At 46.7% G+C, this 27,081-nt stretch overlaps 2 protein-coding genes across 9 annotated transcripts; one reads left to right on the top strand and one right to left on the bottom strand.

Moving 5' to 3' along the window:
• Window positions 1-1,049: 1,049 nt before the first annotated feature.
• Window positions 1,050-18,527, bottom strand: Dhx38 (DEAH-box helicase 38). Of its 2 annotated transcripts, XM_005004627.4 has the most exons (28): window positions 18,210-18,527; window positions 16,452-16,593; window positions 15,820-16,161; window positions 15,284-15,471; window positions 14,274-14,381; window positions 13,629-13,776; window positions 13,386-13,504; window positions 13,166-13,242; window positions 12,612-12,767; window positions 11,911-12,072; window positions 11,644-11,751; window positions 11,189-11,301; window positions 9,648-9,785; window positions 9,075-9,261; window positions 8,774-8,959; window positions 8,298-8,438; window positions 7,863-7,973; window positions 7,657-7,773; window positions 7,365-7,472; window positions 6,719-6,831; window positions 5,827-6,035; window positions 5,568-5,722; window positions 4,979-5,134; window positions 4,751-4,885; window positions 4,340-4,465; window positions 3,771-3,866; window positions 2,798-2,919; window positions 1,050-1,505 (listed from the first exon to the last, which is right to left on the bottom strand). In XM_005004627.4, the coding sequence occupies exons 2-28, from the start codon at window positions 16,466-16,468 to the stop codon at window positions 1,421-1,423; spliced, it is 3,723 nt and encodes a 1,240-aa protein (XP_005004684.1). In that variant the 5' UTR covers window positions 16,469-16,593; window positions 18,210-18,527; the 3' UTR covers window positions 1,050-1,420. The 2 variants fall into 2 exon arrangements, with proteins under 2 accessions (XP_005004684.1, XP_003472010.2); XM_003471962.5 differs by lacking the exon at window positions 16,452-16,593.
• A 126-nt stretch (window positions 18,528-18,653) lies between these two features.
• Window positions 18,654-26,852, top strand: Txnl4b (thioredoxin like 4B). 7 transcript variants are annotated; one of them, XM_005004623.3, is made up of 5 exons: window positions 18,659-19,009; window positions 20,690-20,872; window positions 21,283-21,461; window positions 23,235-23,386; window positions 25,016-26,852. In XM_005004623.3, the coding sequence occupies exons 3-5, from the start codon at window positions 21,330-21,332 to the stop codon at window positions 25,179-25,181; spliced, it is 450 nt and encodes a 149-aa protein (XP_005004680.1). In that variant the 5' UTR covers window positions 18,659-19,009; window positions 20,690-20,872; window positions 21,283-21,329; the 3' UTR covers window positions 25,182-26,852. The 7 variants fall into 7 exon arrangements, with proteins under 7 accessions (XP_023421736.1, XP_005004683.1, XP_005004680.1 ...); XM_013154906.2 differs by having other exon boundaries at window positions 20,710-20,872; XM_005004624.4 differs by having other exon boundaries at window positions 18,659-18,889.
• Window positions 26,853-27,081: the final 229 nt, after the last annotated feature.

The raw sequence follows: 27,081 nt of genomic DNA on the forward strand, positions 1-27,081 counted from the left end.
ATAGAAATGCTTCTGTCCTGTAGGAAGACTCAGCTATTATCTGAGGGTGCCAGTGAGAATCCGTGTTGGAAGAACTTTAAACATGGTCTGAATGGAGAGTTCTGTTCTTATACGTAAACCTGGGAGACACAGGTCCAGGCAGAATCTAAGTTCTAAGGTCAAACAGATTTTGGTGACAATTCTGGGGGTAAGGGATCTCCCACTCAGCTGATGACACCTACGTGTGCCAAGTGTCCTGGCCAGATGTTCCCGAAGCCCAGACTAGGTATCCCGGGCACGCAGCTAAAAGCCCTGAGAAATCATTTCTGGTTACCTTCTCAATAAAGGCAACTGGAAACAAAGACAATGGAAGCAGAAACACAGTAGAAACCAGTGCTGACTGGCAAAGCTCAGCTTCCAAACTCATCCAAAGAACCAGAAATGGAGGGCAAAAGCACAGTGAGCCAGGCACCATGGGCTCACACAGCACAGGCCTAGTGAGGGGCTGCTGGGCCCCAGCACCCCGGGTGGCTCACACCCAACACAGACCTGGCCAACTAGCGCATCTGGTAGCTGCCCAGACCAAGGAATCACACAGTGAAAACCACGGTCACCGAAGGGTAAACACTTAAAAACTCACATCAGCATACCTGAGAGCCTGCTTAGCAAAAAGACTAGTCGTTCTGTTGTAAGGATCATCTTTTACATAAAAATCAGTAAGCAACATTTCGGTTTTCAGTCAAATACAGCCACTATACCTGCAAAGAATAGAAGCCTCTGCCATTCTAAGCATTAGCATGGGCCTCCTTAAATAAGCCCACCTTGGCCCCTAGGCTTAGGAACAGCTGGCTGGCATTCTTACAACTTAGCCTGCCTCATGCTTGATGCCTCCAAGGTCTCCAAATTTCAGCTGTGCCTCACCCTGCAAAGCCCTCCTCTAAGAAGCCCTGCCTGGAGAAAGGACGTAAGGGTACAGCTAGGGTTCCAGAAGGCGCCATCCAAGAAAAATCGAAGGCTTTGCCCCTCTTTATTCAGGATTTAGGGCAGTGAAAGAAAAGAAAGAAATGCAATCACGTTTTACAAATAATAAATTTATTCTAAATCTCAAATTACAACCAGTTGCCTCTAAATCTATCTGAGTGCTTTACACAGGATTAAAAAAAGACAGTCCCTCATACACCAAGCGTCCTGGGGATGGGTTATGTGGATGAGATAGGTCCGGCCGCCACCTGCTGCTCATGCAGCCTCGCTGCCCTGCAGCCACAGCTCTGCCAAGCTCCTGCCCCGAGCAGCTCCTCCTCCTCCTGTAGGACTGGCCAAGCAGAAAACACCCCAGCAGCCTTATGCATATATGCACAGATGAAGTCCACAGTCTCAGGAGGCTCCTGCCAGAGGCTCAGGATCCCGTATCACACTGTCCCTTCACTGGGACAGCCACGGCTCATAGCCCAAAGCGAGCTGGTGTGCGGCGAGGTGTCATGGGCTCCCCCTGCTCTTTCCGACCAGGGGTGTAGATCTTTGTGGACCTGGAGACACAGAAGAGGAGACAGTTAACACACTGTTCTTTACCCCAGCAGGATAAGGAGGCTGAGGGCTCGCTGTTTGTGACCTGTGTGTGAGGCAGCTCTGCAGCAAAAGCACTTACCCCCTGTACACTAGCCTCTCACTTCATCTCCCCACTTTCATCAGAAATGTAACAAAATACAGGAAGTCACCTCACTAAGGAATGTGTGAAATGGGTTTTTAAATAGCGCTCATCACTCCTGCAATGGGGAGTGAGAAGATCGCTTCCAGCCACCTCAGCAGGTCACACTCCAGCCGTGCAACAGAGCTAGAGCCCTGCCTGTGTCCCTAGTCTGCTGTTCACAGGGGCCTTCAGCCACGCCTCATGTTTTATGCCAATCTTGAGTAAGATGGGGCTGGCCTAGCTAGAGAGAACAACTACATAATCACAGCTGGGCCCTGAGCCATGTGACACCACCCAGAACACTGGGGAAGGGAGGGAAGGCAGAGGACAGCTCGACCATATGGCAATGATCCAGCCAGCTATGCCAATGTCATGGAATCCCCATACCGGCCCTGACCCCAAACTGCTGCTCAAGTGATCTGTGCACACTGTCACTGATCATATGGCTAGCAGGGTAACTAGGCCCTAAGAACAATTGAAGCTTCACATCTCTGACTCTCTCAGACCTCCTTCTATGCACTTTAGCTAGGGTTAGAGTCTAATTTGTGTTGTTCTGCTTTAACAAAACTGTATTCCTTAAGTATAGAGCTTTCCTGAGTTCTTTCTCTGAGTCATTCTAGCACATTATTAAACCTGAGGAAGCCCCTAGGGATCCCTATATTTGTAGCAAGTTGTTCAAAAGTGAAGGGTAACCTCCAAATTTGTAGCTGATACGAACTGAAGACAGTCCTGTGGAGAACTGTGCCCTCAACCTGTTAAGTCTGGCCTAACTCCAGGTACCCCCAGATTCAGTACCCCCAGCAATCTTCCGTCGCCACCTCCTACAACCTCCTAGCTTGTAAATAAAGCTGTAAAGACCCAACCTGCTACTCCAGACGCCTTGGGTTCTAAACTAAACATAGATGATGGCTGGGCACTGCAAATAAGCAACATGCCTTTAAAGTTCCCCGGAACTCCTTCTATGCCCACACAGGTGACCACTCAACCCAGAAGCAATTCGCCTTTACACTGTCACCAATCCACCTTTACACTGCCAGCTTCTCACCCATCATGACTTGGCCTCAGGGCTGCTCCCAGGCGGCCTCGCCAGGATGGCTCCATCCCACCCACAGTGCTGAGGCTGCAGCTCACCTGACACTGCCCATAGGGCTGCGCTTCTCTTGCTCCTGCCGCCGGGCTCGAAGCTGCTCCTCCGCCAGTGCCATCTCCTCCTCCATGGCAGAGGCTTCCTCTTTGGCCCGACGGCGATTCTCCTACAGAAAAAGGGTACAGCTGAGCCTGCTGATGACCATCAGATGGGGAGTATGAACCAAGGCCCTCCCCACAGAGCATTAACTCTCAGACTCAAGAGGCCATATGTTTGCCTGCCCCAGGACCAAGGTCACCATTTCTGCTGTACCCAATGCCTGCCATTTTCACTGATTTAATTAAGACAGTCATAACTCAGCTCTCCACTCACATCAGTAAGAACTTAACCAGGTGCAGTGGCACATGCCTATAGTCCCAGCATTTGGGAGGGTGAGGCAAGAGGATTGCTGCAAGTTCAAGGGCAGCATGGACTACTTAGTGAGTTTAAGGGTAGCCTGAACTACCTGATGAGACCATCTCAAAAATTTTAAAAAAAAAAATTAGGACTTAACTTACATTTTTTAATCAAATTTACAATTATGCCAAGAACAGGAAGTAGAAAAAACATTACCACCTAGCTGTCAAGGACAAACATAAAGATGTGTTTGGCCCAATAAGGAGAGAACTATGTTAAAGGGCAAAGCAAAAGCTCAGCAACATTTTGCAACCTTAAATAATGGGTGTAAACTATGGTCTCTGCATACACTAAATCCTAAAGGAGATGAAGTAACAGGGAGCTCAGAATGGAGACCAGGCTGACACCAACAGAATAAGACTGAAAAAATGTTGACTATTATGAAGACCAAGAGACAAATTCATAGGAACTTATTTATATCATTGCTTCTACTCTAACCAAGCCACTGGCATGGCAGGAGGAAATCCAGCTTTTCTGATTGGAGACGTAAGGGAGTCAGACAATGACAGACCATATCAATCCCACAGCAAAGAGCACCGCCACTAGAAGCAAGGCCCTTACCTGGCGAGACTTGCCCGCTTGTTTCACGCTGTAGAACATGGGGCCCAGCTCCGCCAGCCACTCTCCATCCACAGCGGTCACACACTGCATGTACTCCTGAGGGCAGAGGGACAGCAAAGCAGAAGTCATGGGGCCAGTGTCTGTCTTAAGTGGCTCCACGAGTAGGGCCCACATGAGAAAGGCCCTCCCCAGCCCCTCAAGGCTGGTAAAGGCAGGGGAAAGCCCCAGATACTGGAATTGGGTCTTCTCCCATCCAAATTCCCCATGCTTGACAGAACCTCCCACCTTAGTGTCCACGAAAAATGGCCCAGCTCCTCAGGAAACCCTCCTAGTGACCCAGGAGGGGTTGCCATCCACAGCAGGAAGTAGAAAAACACCTTCTGGCAGGCCTGAAGCCGCTGTAGTCCAGAAGTTAACTCCATAAAGCTCCCCAGGCACCCAACCTCAAAGACCCCACAAAGCAAAGCATGTGCTAAAGTCCTCTGACCAAAAGCTCAAACACATTACAAACTCCGGCCCAGGTGAGTGGAATTATGCCATGCTATATGAGCAACTTAGAAGAGACTTGCCTTGGTGGTCATGACCAACTCATGGTACACTATGTAGTCCGGGGTGTAGCCCATTCCGAAGAGGGAACTGGTTGGGTGCAAGTGGCAGGGCATCCCTGTGCGGATATTCACATACTCCCCAATTCCCTAGAAAAGAGACACAACAGGCTGCTCATCAGACACACTGTTGGGCCAGGGACAGAACTCAGTGGTACAGCGCCTGCCTGGCAAGCACGAGGTCCTGAGTTCAATTCCTGGTACCAAAATACACCCACATAAACACACATACACACGGTGTCTATTGGGTAGCAACCCCCTAAATGCTATCCTGACACAGGTTTGGGGAGAAGCCTGGATCTGGAGACGTACACTATAACAGGACGAGCTCTTGCTCACATGGTGCCATGGCAGGAAGGGGCTTGCAGGGCTCACCTTCAGCTTGGCTGCCTGGTGAAAATAGGCAGCACAGATACACTTCCTGACAATGTCCCAGTCGGTGCCACATGAGGCCAGGCTCATCCGCTGCTGCACCATGATGTCCTTCAGTTGGGCCCGAACCTCCCGGACCTAAAGCAGGACACAGGCAGTCGGGGATTCAGCCTCTTTCCCTTTCCCGCTCAACCTCTTCCGGACATCCTGTTAATCCGGCTGCTGCCCTACCTTCCGCATGGCCTTGGCATGGATGAAATGGTCATTACACCAGATGGTAGAGTAATTATTGTTCTTCCACTGCAGGTAGACATTCAGGTAAGTCAAATGATCACTCTCAGGGACAGCAAACTTCTCCCGGATTTGATCGCTCTCCTCCTCTCGGCCCTAGGGAAAGAAAAAGAGCTTTTACTGTAGGCCTGGGGGAGTCTAGGCCCACCACAGGTATCTCAGGGATTCTCACTCTACCCCCAGCCCACAAACTTCAAGCACATCATATGTTGCCTAATGACACGGAAGAAAAGAAAATTTATAATAGGCTAAAATGTGGCACAACCAAAGTTAATTCAATTAATTAGTTAAAAGGTGGCACAACCATACTAGAAGACAAAAGACAATCTTGCAAATTTCCAAAAAGAGGACCACAGCCCACCCACTCCGGCCTCTCCCCCAAATTGCCAAACTGAAGACAGCAAAGCCGTGCTTTGAAAACTCATTTCTGCCCCTTTGTTCTGTTTCCGTCGTATGGACAGAGGCTCTTCCCTTGCCAACATTCCCTCAAGCCCTCTGGGAAAAGCAGGGCCAGGCACCCCCTCCCCACCTTGGGCCGATAGAAGATGGCGGGGACCGAGAGCATAGAAACGATCAGCAGGATCTCAGAGCTGCAGCCCATGTCACAGGAAACGATGAGCATCTTGGACAGGGCTGGGTCCAGTGGGAACTCCACCATCAGCCGCCCTGTGGAGGTGAGGCCACCTGGGGAAATGAGCACACCCAGACACTGAGTGGACAGTGGGAGAAAGGGAGTGAAGCCAAGCATCAGCACCCTCGGATCCCTGCCAGCTCCTGGGTCACTGCACCTGTGTTGTCCAGGGCTCCGAGGATCCAGAGCTGATACATGGAGTTGAGCATGTTGTCCTCTGGGGGCGGGTCCATGAAGTGGAACTGCAGCAGGTCCTGTACCCCAAGCGACTTGAGCAGCAGCACCACATTGGCCAGGTTGGTCCTCTGGATCTCGGGCACCGTGGTGGTCAGGAGCTCATTCTTATAGGCGCTCTGCGTGTAGAGCCTGCCACGAAGACCCAGTTCACTGCACCAGTCCCACGATGGCCTGCCGGCCCCTTACACATGCCTGGCTGCTGCAGGGACTGCATGGCAGGTCAGCACTGTTCTGGCTTCACACCACAAGTACACCCCAAAGTGGTCAGTAAATCCCACAGGCAGTGGAAATTCCCACTTCTCCGAATCATTCATTTCTACCTACTCAAAACTCAGGTTTGCTAACTCAGCTTTTCCTCCAGAGTCCTCTACATCCTACATGCCTTTTCATTTCTGGAACCAAAGTATGTGGAACTAGAATTATGGTACGGTTTTGTCTTCTTAATGTCTTTCCGTATTTATGGAATTTCTATAATGAATATATTATCTTTAAAAGTTGGAACAGAAAAAAGAAAGAATAACTGGAAGGGTTAAGAAGAACCAATGCTGTCCCGTGCTCAGTTACATCCTCACGAGTGCAGCCTGCCGTAATCACCAGTCTTCCACAGCAGGTACCTTCTGCACAGTCTGCCCCAGAGCTCAGAGCTCCCCACAAGGCCACTCCTTCCCTCCAGTGGCACCATGAAGTGGCAGCCCGCCAACAGCCCCTGAGCTTGGGAATCAGCTAGAGCCAGCATCCCACCCGCCAGCCTGGATTCCACAGCCAGCAGTCCCAGCGCTGCCCCGGAGAGCAGGCTGGCACAGGGCTCCTACCTGAAACACTGACCTGGGCCCGTCCTGCCAGCTCTCCCTGACCTCTGGTTGGCATTGGCCTGGCTGATAGGGTAGATCTGCAGAGCATCCATGCCAATCCTAGGGTTGAAGACCTAGCAGGGGGCAGAAAGGAGTTGACTGAGGACAGTGTGGGGAAGGAAAACATCCCTGAGACAAAGACAAACCCTTCACAGAGGAAGGATGGGCAGTAGAGGCAGTCAATTTATGGAACCAGGAGCCTCATGAAATATTCTCATCGATAGCTAAGGAAGGTTTCCCCATAAACACCAGCAAGTGCATCTAGATCGAGGTATTTAAATTATCTACACTTCACTGAGTAATCACAAAGATGAAATAAAGTCAGGCATGCTAGCACAAGCCTGTAATCCCAAAACTCAGGAGGCCAAGACAGAAGGATTGTTGCAAGTTTGAGACCAGTCTGGGTTACAAAGTGACCAGCCTGAACTGCATAGTGAGATCCTGTCTCAAAAAGACAAACAAAAAGGATGAAATGAATCAAGCACATGGCAAAAGCAGTATCACTAAGCCCTAACAACAGGTGGGGGACTAGTCCTAACCTCTTCCCAGCCCCAGCTGAATTAGGCTCATGAGAAGCTGGAGTTCCACCTTCTCTATCTTCCCTTACCTTTAATTTGCAATAACCAGAATCGATAACAAACATGATGCCATCGACAGTCAGAGATGTCTCAGCAATGTTGGTGGCAACAATACACTTCCGAACGCCATCCGGGGCCTACGACCAAGCAGGACATCCAGAAAGGAAAGCTGAGTCCCCCAGATGAGAAAACCTGCACAAAGCAGGGATGAGCCCTCCTCCCGCCCACCCACTACAGGAAGGCACATCCCTCCTTCTCACCCTCCTGTGGAGGACAAAGGAGACACCCAGTGGCGGGGCCCAAGACATTCCTGTGTCGCACCTTCTGGAAGATTTTAGCCTGGAGGTCAGAAGGCAGCTGCGAGTAGATGGGTAGCACGGCCAAGGCAGGCGCATTCTCCAGCTCCTCCAGATGTTCCACTATCTGGTCTGAGGTCACCTGAAAGGCACCCGGAGAAGCCATGAGGCTCTGGAGTCATCTCATAGGGGTGACACACCTGTTCATCTCAGTGGGACCAACACACGCACCTCGATGTCCTCTTGGCCGGGCATGAAGATCAGAATGTCCCCTGGAGCCCCCGACAGATGCACCTGCAAGGACTGCTTCACTGCAGCCTCCACATAATCCTCCTGCGGAGTCTGCGAAGCCACCAGGAGCAGTCAGAGGGAGCACTGGCAACAGGGCTAGGCATCCCACATGCACCAGGAACCCCAAGGCCATGAGCCCTTCTGGGCAGCAGTGATGGACCTTCTGGGCTGCCACACCTACACCAGGCCTTACCATGAGACCCCAACTACAGCTCCAAAGAAATAATGAAACAAAACCTCCACAGCACCATCCTGGATCCCTCGAGCCCCACAGTTTCAGGCCCCCCATTTTGCCCCCACAGCACTCTAACTCGGCTCCCTACCCCTTCCCAATGGATTCACAGCAGAGAAGCACATGACACGGAAGATGAGTACCTTACTGAAGAGGATGTCAACGGGGAAGGTACGACCAGGGATATGGAAGATGGGAACGTTTCCAAAAAAGGCAGCAAATTTGTCTGCATCCATAGTGGCTGATGTGACAATGAGCTTCAGGTCTGATCGCCGTGCCACAACCTACCAGAAGAAGTCATGTAAGAGTCTCCTACAGGTGTGAGACCTTTGGCTCCGGACTCCAGGCTTATCACATTACCCCCAAATAAGCTGGCACACTGATATATTAGACTTTCCACTTCTAAGGTCTTGAGTGGGAGAGCCGCTCAGCTGAGCAAGAACAGAATAAACTAGAATCCTGGCAACCCAAAGGCTTCTGGGCCATACTCTTGCCTGCCATACACCCCCTCTCAGCATCTCCAGACCAGCCCCAGCCCGCCTGGACTGCTCCTCTCACTAACTACTGGCCATGCACTAGTCAAAGCCCTATGTGTTCATAGGGACCGCACCACCCTCACCTCCCGGAGAAGCCCAAAGAGCACGTCAGTGTTGAGGGAGCGCTCGTGGGCTTCGTCCATGATGATGGCACTGTAGTGATCCAGGTCAGGCTCCCGGAGGGACTCCCGCAGCAGGATCCCATCAGTCATGTATTTGATCAAGGTGCTTTCTGAAGTGCAGTCTTCAAAGCGGATGGCGTAACCCACCTGGAGGTCCAGCAGAGGGCTCAGAAGCTATGGTCACCAGCTTACCACATCACACCCCATGCTGGGGTCCAGGTCACACCCTTGAGTGGAAGCACACACCCTGCCACCCACTCACCTCCTCGCCCAGGTTTCCCCCCATCTCTTCGCTGACTCTCTTTGCCACTGACATGGCAGCCACACGCCGGGGCTGGGTGCACCCAATCATCCCATAGTCTGTGTAACCATCCTCGTGCAAGTACTGGGTCAGCTGGGTGGTCTTGCCACTCCCTGTCTCCCCAACCACAATCACGATGCTGTTGTCTCTACAGAGGAAGAGTAGAGAAGAGCAGGGAAAGGGCTGAGCAGCATGAGGAAGGCCAATCCAAGAAACCTCCACCACTCCTGTCACCATTCTGGCCAGCCAAGGAGCAGGCTTGCTTAGTCAGGAGGATTTCCTTGGGAAAACACCTCTCACAGAGCTACCACCTGAAACATCTGGCACACAGTGAGGTTTAAACAGTGCTAAAATCAAATTTGCTGTCTTGTTCCTTTATGCAGCATAGTCCAGGGTGACCAGGTTAGGGGAAAAACAAATGGGGTCCCTTCTACTTCAGACACAGTGCGCAGAAGAAAAAGAGCTCCTGAGCAAACAGAGGGAGATGGGGAAATGCTGATTAGACCCTGGGATCCCAGGCCTGGGTGACGTTACCTGATAATGGTGAGTAGCTCCTGCTGCACGGCAAAGATGGGCAAGTACTGCCTCTGCTCCAGGATGGACTTCTTCTTCGCAAACTCGCTGTTGGCTTCACTTTTCTTCTTCATGTGGTCTGCAAACTTCTGCTCCGTCCTGAGAACATTCACAGCAGCCTAAACACCGTGCACTATTTCCCACAGTCCCTCCTGGCTACATTATTGCCCTTCTTCTTGCTCCCAGGAATAAGAATGACTTTGACAAGAAGCAATAAATCTCCAAGATAGCAAAGCAGCCAGGTAATCTGATCTCGTTTCTTGCTGGGCCTGGAACTGTGGTATGAGAATCCATCATCCACAACACACTCAACCCTCTAGGGTCAAACAGAGCCACACAGATGATTGAGGGGCCAAATCCTCTGCCCTCAATACAGCATGACCAGAGGAGGCACAAAAATCAACCACCAGGTCCCTAATATGGAACACCTTAAAGAGAACACTTTGAGCAATTGCCACATGACACTTAAAGGGCTAAAACAGCCCCATCTCCATAGTCTCCTACGAGTTATGGCTGCAGAGCACAGGGTGCAGGTCAAACTTCCTCCCTTCTCTTGATAGGCTGGCATAGTCCACAAGCCTTATATTTAAAGAACTATGAATTCACTTCATTTTTACCTGCAGCATCTAATGAAACTACTTTTTTTTTTAATGCATGAATACCTTCCCAAAACCAGTAGTACTATGGCATTTTCCAGTCCCTCTCCACCGCCTACTCCAAAGGGTATTTCCTCCCTCAAACCTGCCTCATGCTCCATTGGGCTAATTTCTAATTTTACCTAGTCCTTCCTGATCACCTAACAGAAACTGATACTGAAGGGATTATAATACTCAGAGACCAATAAGGTTGATGAATAATACCAGCTTCTCATCTGAAACATTTCACATGATGATAGAGAAATTTATTAACTCAAATGAGGGCTCAGTAGTATATGAGAAGGTTTAAAGGATGAGACTCATGAGGGACATTTGAGTTCTTACCACTAACCCAATGCAGAAGTCCCAATAAGCAGTTACCCAACATCTGTCTAATACCTCTAGGAACAAAGAAATCAATACTTGATAAGACAATCTTTTCTATTTTAGAACCTCTGTTAAAACATTCTTCCTTATATTGAACTGAAGTCTGACTCAAATTCCCACCTTTAAACACCTCAAAGGCACTGCAGCCAAATAGCAAAGAGCACGGACACCAAAGCAAGATTATGTAGCTCTGCCTCTAACCCTACCATTTACCTTAAACAAGTTATTAACCTCCCTAGGCCTCTCTGTACTCATATTAACACACGCATACAGGAATCACCTATGGTAGTGGCTGTGGCGTGGTATCTAGTTATAATTAAAGACAAAAAAAAAAAAAAAATGTCCAGGAAGAAAGTATCAGAAGAGATCAAAAGATTCCAAGTGACATCATTCTTCTACTTGTAAGACATGAAGCCTGTCAATTCTGCTGCAACTGCCTTTGACCTCTGGAGCACACTGTCTGTGGCAGAGACTACCCACCTGTAGTCCACTTTCCCATCTTCTGTTAGAGCTTTATCTGGCTCCTCCTCCTTTTTGACACCCATTATATCTCCCAGTTTGGTCCCCGCCAGTTCCCAGTGTTTGTGCTGAGCCTGAGGAAGACAAGAAAAGTCACACCACTCCATCCTGTGACATGATGTAGGCAACAGAACTCAATCTTGGTTAACAAGAGGCTTCAACTAGCAGGTGGCAGCTCCCACCTGGCCCTGGTGGCACCATGCCACACATCCCAGTCTCAAGCTTCAGCTCCCCAACGCCAGGCCCTGTGGATGCTTGGACCAAGAGCCAAACATGGGAACACAGCACCCCTCTCCAATGGCCACCTCTTGCTCCCCTCTCTTCCAACAGGAATCCTACCTTTGTGCTCTCTTAAGATTTTTATAAAGGAAAAAGAAAAATCTGCAGATTTTCCAGACTTCAGTGACAAAACTGACCTTTTTGCGCTCCTTCTGCTCCCTGTGCTTCCGCACCGTCTGGCTGCCTTTGCGGGCAATGATGGCCAGGTCAGAAGTGGCATCTTTGACTGGAATCACCGGTTCTGGCTGTAAGAAGTGGAAGAAGAGGAGAAATTGCTCACTAAAGCCAACCAGAATTCATTTCACAATGGCCCTAATAAATGTCAGAGGTGATGTGGGGCTGCCCAATCCGGATGTGAGACTTTCTCCTTCCTCTTGGGTCCTCCTCTGGCACAGCAGCCTCACCTGCTTGGTGAAGACGATGCGCCCATCCAGGAAGGGAGGCACCAGGTTGTGCACCATCAGATGCACCTTGGCTGCATTATCCTCTTCAAAGTCTTCATCCACCTCCAGCCGGTGGACCACCCCGCTGGTGAGCATGCGGTTCGTCTCCCAGCGCTCGTTATCCTGCAGGGACACAATGCGAGCCACACTCAGACTGCAGCCAGAAAGTCATCCTGAAGGGCACAAGCCAAGTCCACACGCCATTCTACAAACAGAAGGGCCCTGGCGACCATAGCAATATCACAGGGCTCTCTACCCAGATGCTCCTTAGACAAAGGATCATCCAACCCAAATTACCCACAGTTCTTTGTTGCAAGAACCAAGACCTTAGATCTAAGTGAGAACTTCTAGCCAGACACATGAATGGTGACCATCAGTAGCCCCACTTAGAGACACAAAGAACTCAGACTCAGAGGCAGGTGCCAACGCCCCATCCCATGCACAGGCCCCTCAACCTCTTGAGGAAGACAGGAGCCCATGCTGGAGTTTTCTAAGCTAGTCAAAGATTGCTGCCCACCCTAAATCCTCCTAACAGAGTAACAGATGTAGGTCTCTCAGCAATGGGTTACTAGCTGTGCTGTTACCACTTGGCAAGACCTGGCTTTTCCCCCCACTCCCCCCTCCACCTTTAAATCTGAGTCAACCACTGCCAGCAGCCTCACCTCATTGATCTGCCTACGCTGGGCTGAAATGCGCTTCTGCTTCTGTTTATGTAGATGCTGCTCCCGCCGCCTCACATAGTCCTCAGAGGAATAGGCCAGGGGGTTGTGGAACTCATCATAACCCTCGTCCATCATATACCAATCCCGGTCAGCTTGCTGCAGAGCAGAACAAGGGACAGGTCATTTTACAGGCCAGACACAGCCAAAAGGGACCAGGTATCTGGTAAGAAGTCATGAGGCCAGGAAACAGCCACAGTGAGGTGAGAGGCCACCTGGAAGAGAATGACAGTGAGTGCTCTGTCTGAATTTATACGGCTTTACCACACGGTGGCACCACCATCTAACAGGAGTTGGTGAGCAGAGGAGCTACAATGCACAACCTGGAGATTCCAGGGGAGACTCCTGGCTTTAGGCTGAAAGGCATTAACCACAGGCCTCAGAGTCCAGCCCCACAGCAGGGTCATCCGGGGACCTTGGGCTCTACCACCTCTGTTCTCCCACATCCCTACAGACTGCCATCACCCTTCTGTCAGCCCTTAAAGAGGCGCCTTTACCCTCTGGTCATCTTCCCACTGCTGGCGCTCCTCTTCCGTGTCAAATGAAATCCCTTCTTCACCATCTTCTCGTCTTCCTGAAGGAGAGCAGGCAGCAGGTCAGTGCCTGGCTTACCAAGGGCCCCCAACAGATCCACAAAGCCGCCTTGCTACAGGAGCACCACCTCTGCTCAGCCTCACCCAGGTGAACCAAATTCTGCCTCCTGCCCCCAGGCCTCACCTCGGCCCCTGGACAGACGCGGGGTGGACCCCAAGTGCCTTCGGTCATCAGCCCATTCATTGTATTTGTAGGATGGGGTTGGTAGAGGAGTGTCATCTGAGTACTTGCTCCTGACAGACCTGGGAAGCAGCAGGCCAACAGTCACTGAGCTGAGCCACATCTCCCTGGCCCACCAGGAATGCTCCCTGCCCAAACCCGTTCTCCACCAGTGCTGAGACCCAGGCTGCTCCTCCCAGACAGCACCTGTCTCGATCACGAGTAGACGGCCGATGGCTCCTCTCAGAGTCCCGATAGGAAGGTGTCGGGGAGGGCGACTCCCACTGAGAGCGCCTAGAAGAGCCATAGCCACTGTCCTCCTCCTCCCATGTGGACCTTGATGGGGTGGCTGCATCTAGGGTCACAAAAGACACACCCACAGGACACATCAGTTCACCAAGGGGAACCACTAGCCAAAAGTGAACTTCCCCAACTTATTTTATTATTTATAAATCTTGTACCTATTTGTAATGAATAAGACGGTTTGACAGCTTTTAAAGCTCTGAATTTAATAAGCCACTTTTCCCTCTGTGTTTGCAACATTTTCAGGAATATTCAATTTCCTGCAAACATATCCATCCAAAATACAAATGGTTCTTTTTAATACATGTTTAGTGAGCCCCTAGCTGTCTAGTCTTCCTTGCCTTTAGGAAAACTGGTCATTCACAAGGAGCTCATCACCTAGAGGAAGCACAACCACGTTCAAAGACAGGGACAGGACTGTGCCCACCTGACTACAGCCCAGCATTCCAAAGGCTCAAGGTAGACTTGGGACTTCTATCTACCTCAGCAAAGCCACCCTGCTGTCTGGACACCTGAGACTCCACACCCTACCACAGGAAAGAATTGCACCTTTAGGCCGATGTCGTGGGCTCTCTGGTTCGTTTCTTCTGCCGCTGCTGCGTTCTGAGCCTCCATCTCGCTCTGATCTGCTGCTGTGCCTACTTCTGTCCCGCTCATCTGTGAAGTCACATAAAGACTTTAAAACCATGTGTCCCATTCTGACAGATAACCACCTGCATCCTAGAGAAAAGACAGGCCCTGCCTCACTCCCGGGTACACGCTCTAATGTGGTCCACAAGTTCCTGAAACTAACTGATTCCCATTCTTTTTTTTTTTTTTGAGACGGCGTCTCCCTATGCAGTTCAGGCTGGCCTTGAGTTCACTTTGTAGCCCAGGCTGGTCTCGAACTGGCAACAATCCTCCCACCTCAGCCTTCCAAGTGCTATGATTACAGGCATGAGCCACCACGTCAGCTCTCTGAGTGCTGGCATTACAAGCATGAGCCATCACGCTCGGCTCTCTGTGGTACCGGGAATTGAACTCACAACCTTGCATTTGCCAGGCAGGCGTTTATGCAGCTGAACTAAATCCCCGGCCCTAGATTCCCATTCTTTCAAGGAAAAAAACAGTTACTGGTTAGAAAGTTTCAAACTCACAGTAACAGTTACTATTTTTCTACAAAAGAATTCAAGAAGCAGACAGGTGACAAGCCTATACTGAGTATCTCTGCAATAGTAACAAGTCTGTAAGATACAATACTACTAAGAAAAGCCAGTGCTGGATTTTATGTCTAGGTTTTGCTCTACCACACAGACCAGGCTGGCCTGGAGTTTGTGGCAATCCTCTTGCCTCAGCCTCCCAAATGTGGGATTACAGGCATTCGCCACCAAATCCAGTTCAACAACTCTTTTCTTAAATTTGCTAGTCCCAATCCTAAAAGGGTCAAAACCACTTAGGTTGATATCATACAAACCAGGTTTCCCAACTCTTGGGCATTATGAAAGTTCCTGCAGAGGGAAAAGGCTGCCCTGCTTTATTTGGATGCTAAAAGGCAACAGAAACTATGCTGGACAGTCTACCTCGGTCTCTCCTGCGGTCATAATCTCGGTCCCGTGACTTTTCCTTCTTCCGGTCCTTTTCTTCTTTGGATGAGGCATAGACACCATGTTCTCGCCGCTCCCTCTCCCTTTGCCGACTGCGTTCCCAAAATTCTTCACTCACACCCCCAGGATGGGATGGAGTCTCTACCCGAGCAGATCGATAATGTCTGAAACAGGGAGGGTGACAGGTAAAAGACCTCTCATAAGAAAAAGCATCTGCCCCAACCCTCTGGCTATGCCAAATAAGTGATCTGTCCATTCCCACCTCATCTCCCCATTGACACAGGCTTGAATCCATCTGGGCAACAACTCAAGGTATTCCTAACCCCCATCATCTACTGTATTCCTTAATTGTCCTTGAATTTTTCCCACAATTCTGAAGAAAATACTAATTCCTACCTAATATCAACTTTACAGACTCATAATCAAATCATAAATGTCCAAAGGGAAGACTGAGAACTAAACATGGACTATTATTTTCTGGTGTCCACTTTTATCCTCTTGGGTCAACTCACCTATCTTTCCGGCCACTTCGGCCAGCCTGCTCACTGTCCTCCTCCTCAGCATCCTTCTGGTCGTCCCTGCTCTCCTCCCAGTCCTTGTAGGAGGAGACTCTGGACTTCTTCTTGTCCTCCCCATCATCCTTCTCCTCTCGCTCCTTCCTTTTCAAGGAAGCTAGTAAGTCCAGGCCCAGCAAGGAAGGACGGGGAGCAGGGGCTTTGAAAACATGCTGCTCACTGGCTGCACTTTTAGTCTTACAAATAAGACCACCAACTTGAGAGTCCAGATCGGTGCCTTCCAACCGATGGATCGAAGCATCCTCCAGGGTACTTTCCATCATAGACTTTGTGCTTTCTCTAGAAAGAAAGGAAACTATTTGGTACTAGACATACAGGAGAAGACTTAGCTCTGTTGTATCCCAAAATAACTATACTTATACTTAGGTGATTAACCCTATCTCCCCATGCCACGACCTTTTCTACCTCTGATCAAAATCTTTCCATCAATCACTGAGATCAAAAGATCCTCCTTTTCCCACCCAACACATACCAAAGATACAGATACACATGTACACATGCACTCCAAAAACACTGGGCTCCAAGAGACTATCATCCAGGAAAGAAAGAGCTCACTAAGGGCCACTTACTTCCACCATGATGACATCTATAAAGGTAGTGTAGGAGAAGCTATATTTGAAGTCAGTAACCTCATTAGAATCCAGGCTCTTGACATTTTCTACCTTTGTGATGGTAAGCAACTTAATCTTTGGTTAGCCAGACTTTTTGTATCTGTAAAATGGAAATAATTTTTGCTTTATCTAATCTATGGAATTATTGTGAGACTCAAACAAGAAAGTGTATGCGAACACACTCTGTAGCTGTGAAAAGTTGCTGTCATGTTTTGCTGTGCTCCTATATAATGATTGAGTTCCTCAATAATTTTTACAAGTTCTTCTACCTTGTCTTCCCTTTAAACATAGATATATCAGACCAGGGATGTGGATACCATCAACACTTTACACACTTTAGTAGACCAATAGTGTTCTGTGTTTTTTGTTTTGTTTTGTTTAGCACCAACTTGCCAAGCAGGCACTTGTGCTGCTAAGCTATATATCCCTGGCACCAGTAGTGTTCTGAAGATACAATTATCTCACACTGTTCAAAATCAGTTTAATGACTATGTTCATCAAAAACATGCATGAAAAATATCAAATTAAAAAGCAGTGCTTCCAAAAAATATTTAAGAAACTGTAAAACTTCCTGGAGCTCAACCTCTAACAAATTTATCTTAATCTCTCACTTACAAGCAAACATCTATGCTGGGCATTTGGATAATTCACCTCATTCCAACAAGTTAGTGAAGCAAAGAAATTGTTCAGGGGTAGGGTACTTCCTGAATCCAGAAATATTTGCCAAGTTCTGATTAACATGAACAGTTCTACAAAAGAGTACTGCAAGCACAACATGGGAAGCTTAATAGTTGAAACAACAGTTTTATTTTGCAAACATCTTTGGTAACATCTGTAGGCATGCAAGAAAATCCAGACAGGAAGACGGATATTCAGACTGAGGCGCAGTCATCTGAACTGGAATTACATCCATAGAATACCGTTCTATGCAAGCAAGTGAATGCTGTCTGCCTTGTTAACTGCCTCAGCCTAGTACCTAGCAAAATTAATATTTGGCAAATAAATGAATGAATATATTTAAACTTATTTAAAGAGAACAGGGAATCAAACATTTCTAAACCCAATAAGAAAAAATATCCACAAAACAGAACAAGAAGTGTGACAAAGAGGATTTAACTGGCTGCTAAGAAGCATAAATAAGGAGCTAAGGACCTGATTCTGGAAAGATTAGTGGCAACGAGGCCACAAAAGTACAGTGAAAATAGTGAAGAAAAACCTGGACTTGCTTGCTGAACAATTAATCACTGCCTCCGTGAGCCAACTGCTCTTCTTGACAATAAAGAAACAATACAGAAAACAGATTTTTTAAAAATCCCTATTCTCGTGGAGATGACATTCTACTACTAATCACCCACCAGATCGCCTGGTGGAGCCACCACTGTCAGGAAGAAGTTAAAGACAAGAGGAGCCCTACTCAGGCGTGACGCCTGTCTGGGAGTGGGTAGGGCAGTCCCAAATAAGGACGCGGGGCGACCCCAGGCAGCATCCCTGGATCTCATTGAGGCTTCTCTAGACATCACGACCTGACCACAGCAAAGTGAAAAGCCGGAGGAAACAAGGCTGGCCAAGTATTTCTGAACTAAGTAAAGCAAATTGGGTGACCCGGACAAGAGGAACTTTCCAAACCCGGGCCCAAACCTAATCCCGGACAGATACCCGCCCTGGAGCCGCCAGGGTTAGCGAAAGATAAGCCAGGAAGGAAGAAGGAACACCCACCTCACCAACCACGACTCTTGGGATCTTCTGTCCTGGAGTTTGGGGTGCCGGCGCCACCACCCCTGGGTCAGACGACCTCAAAGAGCTAAATTCTGGTCCTTGAAGGCCGCCATTATTGTCCCATAATACTCTGCACGGCCGACTCTATCCGTCCAAAAGTACCATCGAGAGCGGCCCGGAAAACAACAGTTCCTGGATCCAAGTGTAGGACAAAACGCCAGTAGCCTCTCCAAGTTGCAGCCTCCTCTTTGGGTCTCCGTTGCTGTGACCTGAGACACTTCCGAGTCTCCTTGAGACCAATCACGCTTAGTCTAAGAGGCAAGCCCCCGCCTCTAGCCCGTGGGCGGGAGGAGAACGAAAATGAAGTATCCATATTTAATAAGGGCGGAAGAGACAATAGACTTCCGGTCAGAGCCGGGCAAAGTAGGCGGGGACTAAGATAATCGCTTAGGCTCATTGGACTGTGGGGTAGGACTGTGGGGTAGCACGTTAATTTCCTGCGTCCGCGCGGTTTCCATTTCTGTGAATGGGCCAACGAGGCTTGGACGGCGAAGGCAGTGAGTCACTTTCGATTAAATGCGCTCCAAAGCAAACTGCTTGGAAAGGAAGAAACGGTCTGCCCGTACTCGCTGCTCGAGAAGGCTAACAGCCTTGGAGTGGAGGAGCCTTGGCCGAGTAAAGTAAGTGTCGAGGTCTCAGGCATTTGTGGGCCACAGGTACTGCATCTTTAAAATACTCGAGTATTTTGAATATTAGAGACACGCGCCTCAAAGTAAACAATTTCGCCCGTTCACATGCAGGTATGTTCACTAACGATGTTTTGGGATATTTATTTCTAGATATTTTAATGTAAATATGTACATTACAATTAGGTTTTCTCCAAAACCAATTCTGTACTTTTACATACTGCTTTGTAAGTTTGCTGTCATTTATTTCACCAGTCTCCTGTTGGTGACCATTTAAATTTTTCTAGCTTTTAGCCATTATAAATGTGTTGAATAGCCTAAGTTCGTAAATTTTTGCTCTTTTGTCTGGTTATTTATTAACAATTCATTCTCAGAAATGGAATTGTTGGCCTGGGATATATCTCAGCGGCACAAGCGCCTGCCTGGCAAATGCAAGGTCCTGAGTTGGATTCTCGGTACCAAAAAAAAAAAAAAAAAAAAGAAGTGGAATTGTTAGTCGAGGCATTTGGATTTTTCTTTCCAAAAAGGTTTGTGCCTCTCCAGTCCGGTAATGTCTAGGAATCCGTGCCCCTGCAGTCACACACTTGCCATTATTATGTATTACTGTTGTGTTTAATCTTTGGCCATCTAATGGTTTTATAAATTGTATCTTTTAATTTTCTTTGCTTTACTTACTTGTAAAGCTTAACTTTCCAAATGTATTTACTTTCTATTTGTACCTCACCTTTTGTGAATTCTCTGTTGATACCTTTTGATATGGACATTTTCTTTGCTGTGGCTTCAGTTTCCACTCCTGTGTTTGTCCTTTGTGGCCTTCCACATTGCCTCACCGTTCGTCCTCCTCTTTATTAGTGAAGTAGAGGAGGTGCTGTTTGAACTCTTGTGATGAGACATCCATATTCTCTGAGTTTCTCTTTGATCAGTAATTTGTTCTACCATTTATGTTCGATGAAGGCTCTGTTGACAGTCAGCTTCCCTGTTTAAATTGTGACTCTTGCTGAAACAGTATCATTTCCTTAGGAATTTTTATCAATTTGTAACTTAAAATATGATTCATAACCCCAGATAATAATACAGAAAAAGAAAGTCCCCCAACTTTTGTACCACTCCCCAACACTAGACCTGAATTCAAAGTATCAAGGATGGGATCTCTTATGGATGCCTCATTAATAAGCCCTTTGATCAAGGAGCTTTTCAAATATAAAATTTCTTCCAGTCATAGAATTAAGAGTTACTCCTACATTAGAAATAGCACTAAACTGGAAATTTAATGGCCCAGATTCCAGTAGTCCTTGTCTTGTCTTTACTGTGAGCAGACTAGCTTATAAAGTGAAGATTCAACACCAAAAACAAAGAGGAATTGATTCATTTTCAAACACCTTTCTTATAGGACTAAGGACTGAATTCGGGGCCTTTGCACTAAGCTACATGCCCAGGTCTTTTCTTATTTTGACGCAAGATCTTGCAAAGTCTCTTTAAGTTGCACCGCCTGGACTTAAACTTGTGAACCTATTGCTTTTGCCTTCTAGAGTGTCACACACATAATTCAGCTGTTTGCTATGTGATAAGGTGCACATTGTAAAGTGTGCACCAGAACTCAGTAAACCAGGATTTGTAATAATACAAATGTCTATCAATTAAAAGACTTTAAAATGAAATAGTGTGCTGCTATGACAGAAATCAGGAAGTTTTGTATGTAGTGATACAGGTAGGTCTTCATGTAGTGGATTGAAAAATACAGAATGTAGAGTGTGGCTAAAGTGTGTGTGCTGAGCTTCTGCCATTCCTCCTCAGAGCCACTCTTCCTCCTCCAGACTTCCCTGGGACCTCTGACTTCACTTAGAGTCGAGAAGCAAGAGCATTAGTCAGGTCACCAGAAGAGAGGAAAACAAGCTACATCCCTTATGCAAGCTGACCTCATGTACAGCGCCCTCCACTCAGTTTTGTCCACCACACAGGTCTGGCAGCTACTTTGGGGTGAGTGCAGTGCCCATTACTAGCTTTACTACATTGTGCTGTACCTCACCTTAATTAAACTCTTCAGATTACCAAATTTAAGTGAGTCATCTCTTCCCCACTGGACCATTCATTAGCACAGTAGGCCATCTCTTAGGTAAGAATGAAAATGCAGGCACATTTATATTTTCTTATGACTATCAAAACTCTGGAAGATATACGAGAAAATTAATGAAAGCAGTCATGTGGTGTGAGGGGAGTATGGGACAGTGGAAACTGGGCCTAAAAGCAGAGAATGCAGGATGGAGAGATTTCACAGTACACCTCTCTGTAGTGTTTCTTCTTAAACGATGTGAATATGTTACTCTACATTTTAAATACTTTCAATTAATACTCAAGAACTCAATCTAAACTATCTTCAAACATTTCAGCTGTCTTCCAGGAGAGACGTGGGGATTAACATTTGGATTATTAGAAGATGAGCTTCCTGTTGCCCAAACTGACTAGCAAAAAAGAAGTAGATCAGGCAATAAAAAGTACTGCTGAGAAAGTGTTGGTTCTCAGGTTTGGGAGAGATGAGGATCCTGTCTGTCTGCAGCTAGATGATATTGTAAGTGAATTTTTTAATAAATGGTTTTTATTTTAAAAATCTACGTATTGTCACATCAATATTTGCAAAGTATGTGGAAAGGAACAGACAGGATGTGGGTGCAGCTGTTTGTTTATTAGTTTACTCTCAGAGACCTGATCACATACCCGCCCTGAGCCGAAATCCCAAATTTGTGACTGTGCTAAATGTGTCCGGATGTCCTTCCCCACTGACAGAGCTGAAAACCTTAGTACCAATTGTCTGTGAACATTCTTTTTAGTCCTTACAACTGCATACCCAAGTGGCTGAAGTACATGCTGGGGAGTGTGAGGGGGCCTCCTGCATTGATCTACAGAGCTGGGATTTGAAGCCACCTTTCTCTAGCTGCCAGTGCTTCACTTGTGTGCTTCTCCACCGCGTGCCTGATGGTAGTTTCTGATTTCATAGCCCATCTTCACGTTCTGGTTAGTAAGGAGGAGGACTGGAACAGAGTGGGTGTATTCTTGTCTCTGTTGGTCACAGCCGGAGACTTAATTAAGGACAGATCTTTTCACACCATTTTGGTTGCTGCCATCCGCTGTGGGATGAAGTCTAAAAATCCTCAGGATGTGGCTTAAAAATGAATGGGTGATGTGTTAACCTGGAGGATAAAGGACCAGAAAACTATGGGGAGTGGAAAATACTGTGGAAATCAAGAATATATTATCTGGACCGGGAGTGTACTTCATGCTTGTGTAGCATGTGTGAACGCCATCCCTACCACTGGAGAAATAGAGGAAGAGAGGAGGAGGAAAGAGAGAGAAAAAAAAGAAGGTACATAGATTCTGCCGCCCGGCCATTAAAGTTCAAATCCCCACGCTACTGCTTAAGAGCTGTTTCACCTGGGACAAGTCACTTTGCCTTATTGTGGCTCTTGTTTCCTCATCTATAAAATGGGGACTTTAAGAATCAGTATCTGATAAAATGTGGTAAGTTTTAAGTGGATTAGCAAATGTAAAGCCCTTAGGACATATTTCTGAAGCTTTTTTTAAGTGAGTATGTTGGTTTTTTTACTTTTGTTTTTGTAATGCTGGGGGCAAACCCAGGGTTCCATGCATGCTAGGCAAGAGCTCTACCACTGAGTTATGCCCCATCCACATTAAGGGACTACAGTATAGGTGACTTTTATAGAAATAATCAAACATGAGTCAGACATAATGGTTCCTGTTAATAATCCCAGCACTGTAGGAAGGCGAGCCAGGAGAATCACAAGTTTAAGCCTCCCCTGAGCAACTTAATAGCTTAATGAGACCCTGTGTCAAAATACAAAACCAAAACAGAAGGTGCTTAGAAAAGTAGTTCAGTGCAGAGACCCAGATTCAACATTCAGTACTGCAAAAAAAAAAAGTCAAACATGGATATAACACTCAAGAGGCTGAGGCAGGAGGATTGCCATGAGATTGAGGCCAGCTTGGGCTATATAGCAAGTTCAAGGCCAGCCTGAACTACATAGTGAAACCCTGCCTCCAAAAAGAAACAAAGGATGGAGAGAAAATTAAAAGGAGAAATGTATTTTCCGGGGGCACTCTCATGACCCTGTCAACAGTGACTTAGCCTCTGAGCACCAAGGCTACACTGTGTCCAGTGTGAAACTCAGACAGCGAGACCCTTGGCCCAAGAATTTTCTCAAACAGAATAATCTGGGGGTGGGTTGTTTGTTTTAATAATCTGTGTTTCTCATACTGGTTTTCTGTGACCTTTTGTTTTCTTTGCTGCGTCTGGTACTGTGACCTCCATCTCTCTTGTCATCTGCAGCTTTCTAAGACCGCTCCTGACCTGAGTAAAATGGCCACTATATACCTGGTAGATGTGGCCCACACCCCGGTCTACACGCAGTATTTTGACATCAGTTATATTCCATCTACTGTATTTTTCTTCAATGGGCAACATATGAAAGTGGATTATGGGTAAGTGAGATTGGCTTTGAAGTCACTCCTGTAGCACAGCAGCTTTCAAAGCTCACCTGTTGACACGAGCGTTAGCTCTGTGACCCTCAGCATCACGCTATTGCCCGAGCGCTCTTTAACCCTTCGTGTGACATTGGCACAAACTAAGAGTATTTCAGATATGATTGGCAAAGTTTATTTTGGAACTTGATTATGAAACACAAACCATCCTTAAATCTAGAAAATACAGAGTAGCTCTGTTCCTCGGCAGTTTTGTTTAAAACAATATATGCAGTTATTCTTAAACTTTTAGCACTGAAACATGGCATTTATAAAAGAAGCCTTCCTGCCAGCTAATAAAGACACATTTCGCTCTTCCTAAGTGTCATCTGCCACTCAAGAAAATTTTCAAATCACTCTTCAACAAGGCGTACCAAAAGAAATAGTAACACGAGTTGTTCTTTAACATTTCCCACTGTGTCTACTTAGTGTCCCAATACTAAATAAGTTTGACAATATCCATATTCTTATCATTTCTTACTCTGGTTGATGTACATACACCTTGGCCATGTTTTGTCATTATCTGTTTGAAAGAGAGTTAAATACTACCCATTCTTAAATGCTTTAAAACTGTTTATTTTCCCGGATCACAGGTGACATAAGTGTTAGTTTCGTACAATCCTTTTAGAAGGTATTATGACACTGTATATGTATGCTATATAAGTGTTAAGTATCTTAACCAAGTAATTATTTTTTAAAGACTTAAGTACAGTGACTATGAAAAAAATAATCATTAATTGAAAATATAACACTAATAGCTTGTGATATGGTTCCCATTATCATGAAAAAAATACAATAGTCACATGTGTAGACATGCACATAAAATTGGAAGGATATACACCCAAATGTGACTTCTGCCTCATTGGTGATTTTTTTTCTCTAAAATATTTCTACAATAAGAATACCTGGTACGGGCTAGGGATTTAGCTCAGCGGCATAAACACCTGCCTTGCAAGCAGGTGGTCGTGAGTTCGATCCCCGGCACTGATAAAAAGAGAAAAAAAAAAAATACCTGGTACTTAAGGTATATTTTAAAAAGTAGCTTGATAATACCAACATACCCAGGCATGGTGGTGCACACCTGTAATCTCAGCACTTGGGAGGCTGAAGCAGGATTGCTGCACGTTTAAGACCAGGCTGGCCTACAATAGAGATTTCTAGGCCTATCTCAACCACATTGTGAAACCTGTCTCAAAAAAAATAAAACAAAGTTGATAATACCAACAACTCAAAGCTATAAATGACAAGAACTTAAAAGTCCAGGACTAGTTAATGGGTTTTGCACAGAAATATCAAGGAAGCTGTGCCTACTCCATTTTCAGTGAATGATACTTAGTAATTATTTTCAAAGTGATTGACTTAGATTTTGAAGCAGAATATTTCACATTCCAGCACTTTCATGTTAGTGGCCCACAGCACTGGTTTTCATCTTGTGTCTTGTACCAAGTGAGAAAAATCAAATGTCGGGCTACATGTCTGAGTCTCCTCACAAAGAAATGAAGCCACTATTCATTTTGTTTGCCCAGAAAGTCTTCAGCAAGCAGTTGTTAAAAGTCCTCAGAGCTTTTGTTTCTCTTCTGTGCTGTCTAGGTCTCCAGATCACACTAAGTTTGTGGGAAGTTTCAAAACTAAACAAGACTTCATAGATTTGATCGAAGTAATCTATCGAGGAGCAATGAGGGGGAAACTTATCGTCCAAAGTCCTATCGATCCCAAGAATATCCCCAAATATGACCTTCTCTATCAGGACATTTAGCACATCTTCTGCTGTTGGAGAGGAAGAGAAAGGCACATGATGGAACAGTACCAGAATCCAGCCGTGCTGTTGTTCTGGAATCCCCTAGAAACATGTTCAGCGTCCAGCAGAGAAGAGTTTGTCTTGTCTGTAAAATACCCGTCTCCTGAGCAGAAGGCCCCACCAGCGGTCCAGCAGTCCGGGTCTCTGCCTGTCTGCTCAAGTGAGCCAAGGAACCTGTTCAATTTCCAGGGTCGCTTTTCTAACTTCCCTTCATACCATGCTTTTCTTTATCCTAATAGGTAATACAGAAACCAAACATAGGCCAGGGCAGTTTAACTGTTCATCTGATTTACAAGTACATGAAGAGTCCTATAAAAGCAAAAATACTTACTTTCTCCCCTAGATGTACATGCATGGGTGCGTCACGTGCCCACACCCCACACACCCTCACCTGTTCCTCCTGCTTTCCCATCTTTAAGCCCTCTTTCCCCAGCTTCTCACAGAAATTCTCTACTACTAGTAGGCAAGTTCATTTCATTTTAGAGCCCCCCCTCCCCCCCGTGCCGAGGATCAAACTTACGGCCTCGCATTTGCCAAGCAGGCACTTAACGCCACTGAGCTAAACCCTTGGCCCCTGACTCATACTTTTAAAGCTGCTTTCATCAGGTCATTTGAGCAGCTTCTGTGATGTTTAGTCTCTGAAGAAGTAAGACCTTGAGGGGCTGGGGATATAGCTCAGCTGTGCAAGCACTATCTGGAAAGTACCAAAGAAAAAAGAAAAGACCTTGAATCTTCACCATCCAGCACCCACCTTGAGCAAAACAAAGACTTAACTACGCTTAGATGCTGATCTCACCCAGAAGTCAGAGCTGCCACTTATTTCTGAAGCAGAAAACTGTATTTCAGGCATTCAAGATTGCAAAGATGTCAGTCAGCACTGTTCAGGAAAAAAATACGTATCTTTTCAAGATTTGCCAGTTCTAATGACTTTATGAACTTTTGCTCTCCTCAGTCCTTGTGGCAGACTTGGGTGAGCCTCTGCTTCTCTCTCACCTTGTGTCGGCTGTTGGCACTGAGGGCCCAGAGTAAGAGGATGGACGCTGAGCCATGGTGAGTGGGCCAGGCACCTTCTTTGCCAGCAGAGGCCTAGAGCAGAGCAGCATTGGCCCTGCAAGTCCAGCCGATGCGCCACAGGAGAAAGGCTCCTGGGGGCTCTTTGTGTCCTTTGTTGGTAAAAGGAGAGGCACTCCAGGAATAAAACAAAACTACCTCTGTCTCTTCTCTTCCCCTACTTGCTTTTGATTTTAATCATATGCATCTGGGCCTGTGAGGCAACCAGCATCCAGATGAAAAATTATTATGCTGAGAATAACTTTAGTAGAGTGATCATCAGGTGTGGTAGTATATACCTGTATCCCCAACTACTTGGGTGGCCAAGACAAAAGGATTTCAAGTTGGAGGCCAGCCTGGGCAAGTAAACAGACCCTGTCTCAGAATCCTTAAAAAGGGCTGGGGGTATAGCTCAGTGGCAGAATTCTTATGTAGCATATGCAGGGTCCTGAGTTCAATTCCCAGTACCATCAAAAAAATTATGACCCCTGATGATGTTTTTGAAGTCCTGAGTAAACTCCAGACCTACCTCCCTTCAGAATTCTATGAAAGAATAAAATATCTTCCTTGCATAAGTTACTTTTAATCAGATTTTCTTTTCTTCAGCCTAAAGTACAGGGTTTGGTATGCAGACAGTGCCCAGATAACAGTAAAAATTAAGAACTTGCATACATACTCTCCTACCGTTCCTGGAAGTCCTAGTTTATGCTTTAGGTGCTTTCTATTCCACAAGAAATTTATGGAGTACATGCTGTATGCCCCATAAAATGCTAGGTTCTACATACAGGTGACTCCCGGACAAGGATAA

Source organism: Cavia porcellus, unplaced genomic scaffold, assembly GCF_034190915.1.
Source record: "Cavia porcellus strain 051 isolate PalLab524CR breed Dunkin Hartley unplaced genomic scaffold, mCavPor4.1 scaffold_4, whole genome shotgun sequence".
In the NCBI taxonomy this organism is placed as follows: domain Eukaryota; kingdom Metazoa; phylum Chordata; class Mammalia; order Rodentia; family Caviidae; genus Cavia; species Cavia porcellus.

Bases quoted from the DNA above. Each gene is read 5' to 3' on its own strand.
- Dhx38 (XM_005004627.4), bottom strand. The intron at 9,262-9,647 runs GTAACGTCACCC...CTTCCTCTGTAG, and splicing joins GAGCTACTCACCATTATCAG to AGACAACAGCATCGTGATTG. The intron at 7,473-7,656 runs GTGCGACACAGG...GCTTGGTCGTAG, and splicing joins AGGCTAAAATCTTCCAGAAG to GCCCCGGATGGCGTTCGGAA.
- Txnl4b (XM_005004626.3), top strand. From the start codon at position 21,330: ATGAGCTTCCTGTTGCCCAAACTGACTAGCAAAAAAGAAGTAGATCAG. The intron at 21,462-23,234 runs GTAAGTGAATTT...TGTCATCTGCAG, and splicing joins GTCTGCAGCTAGATGATATT to CTTTCTAAGACCGCTCCTGA. The intron at 23,387-25,015 runs GTAAGTGAGATT...TGTGCTGTCTAG, and splicing joins CATATGAAAGTGGATTATGG to GTCTCCAGATCACACTAAGT.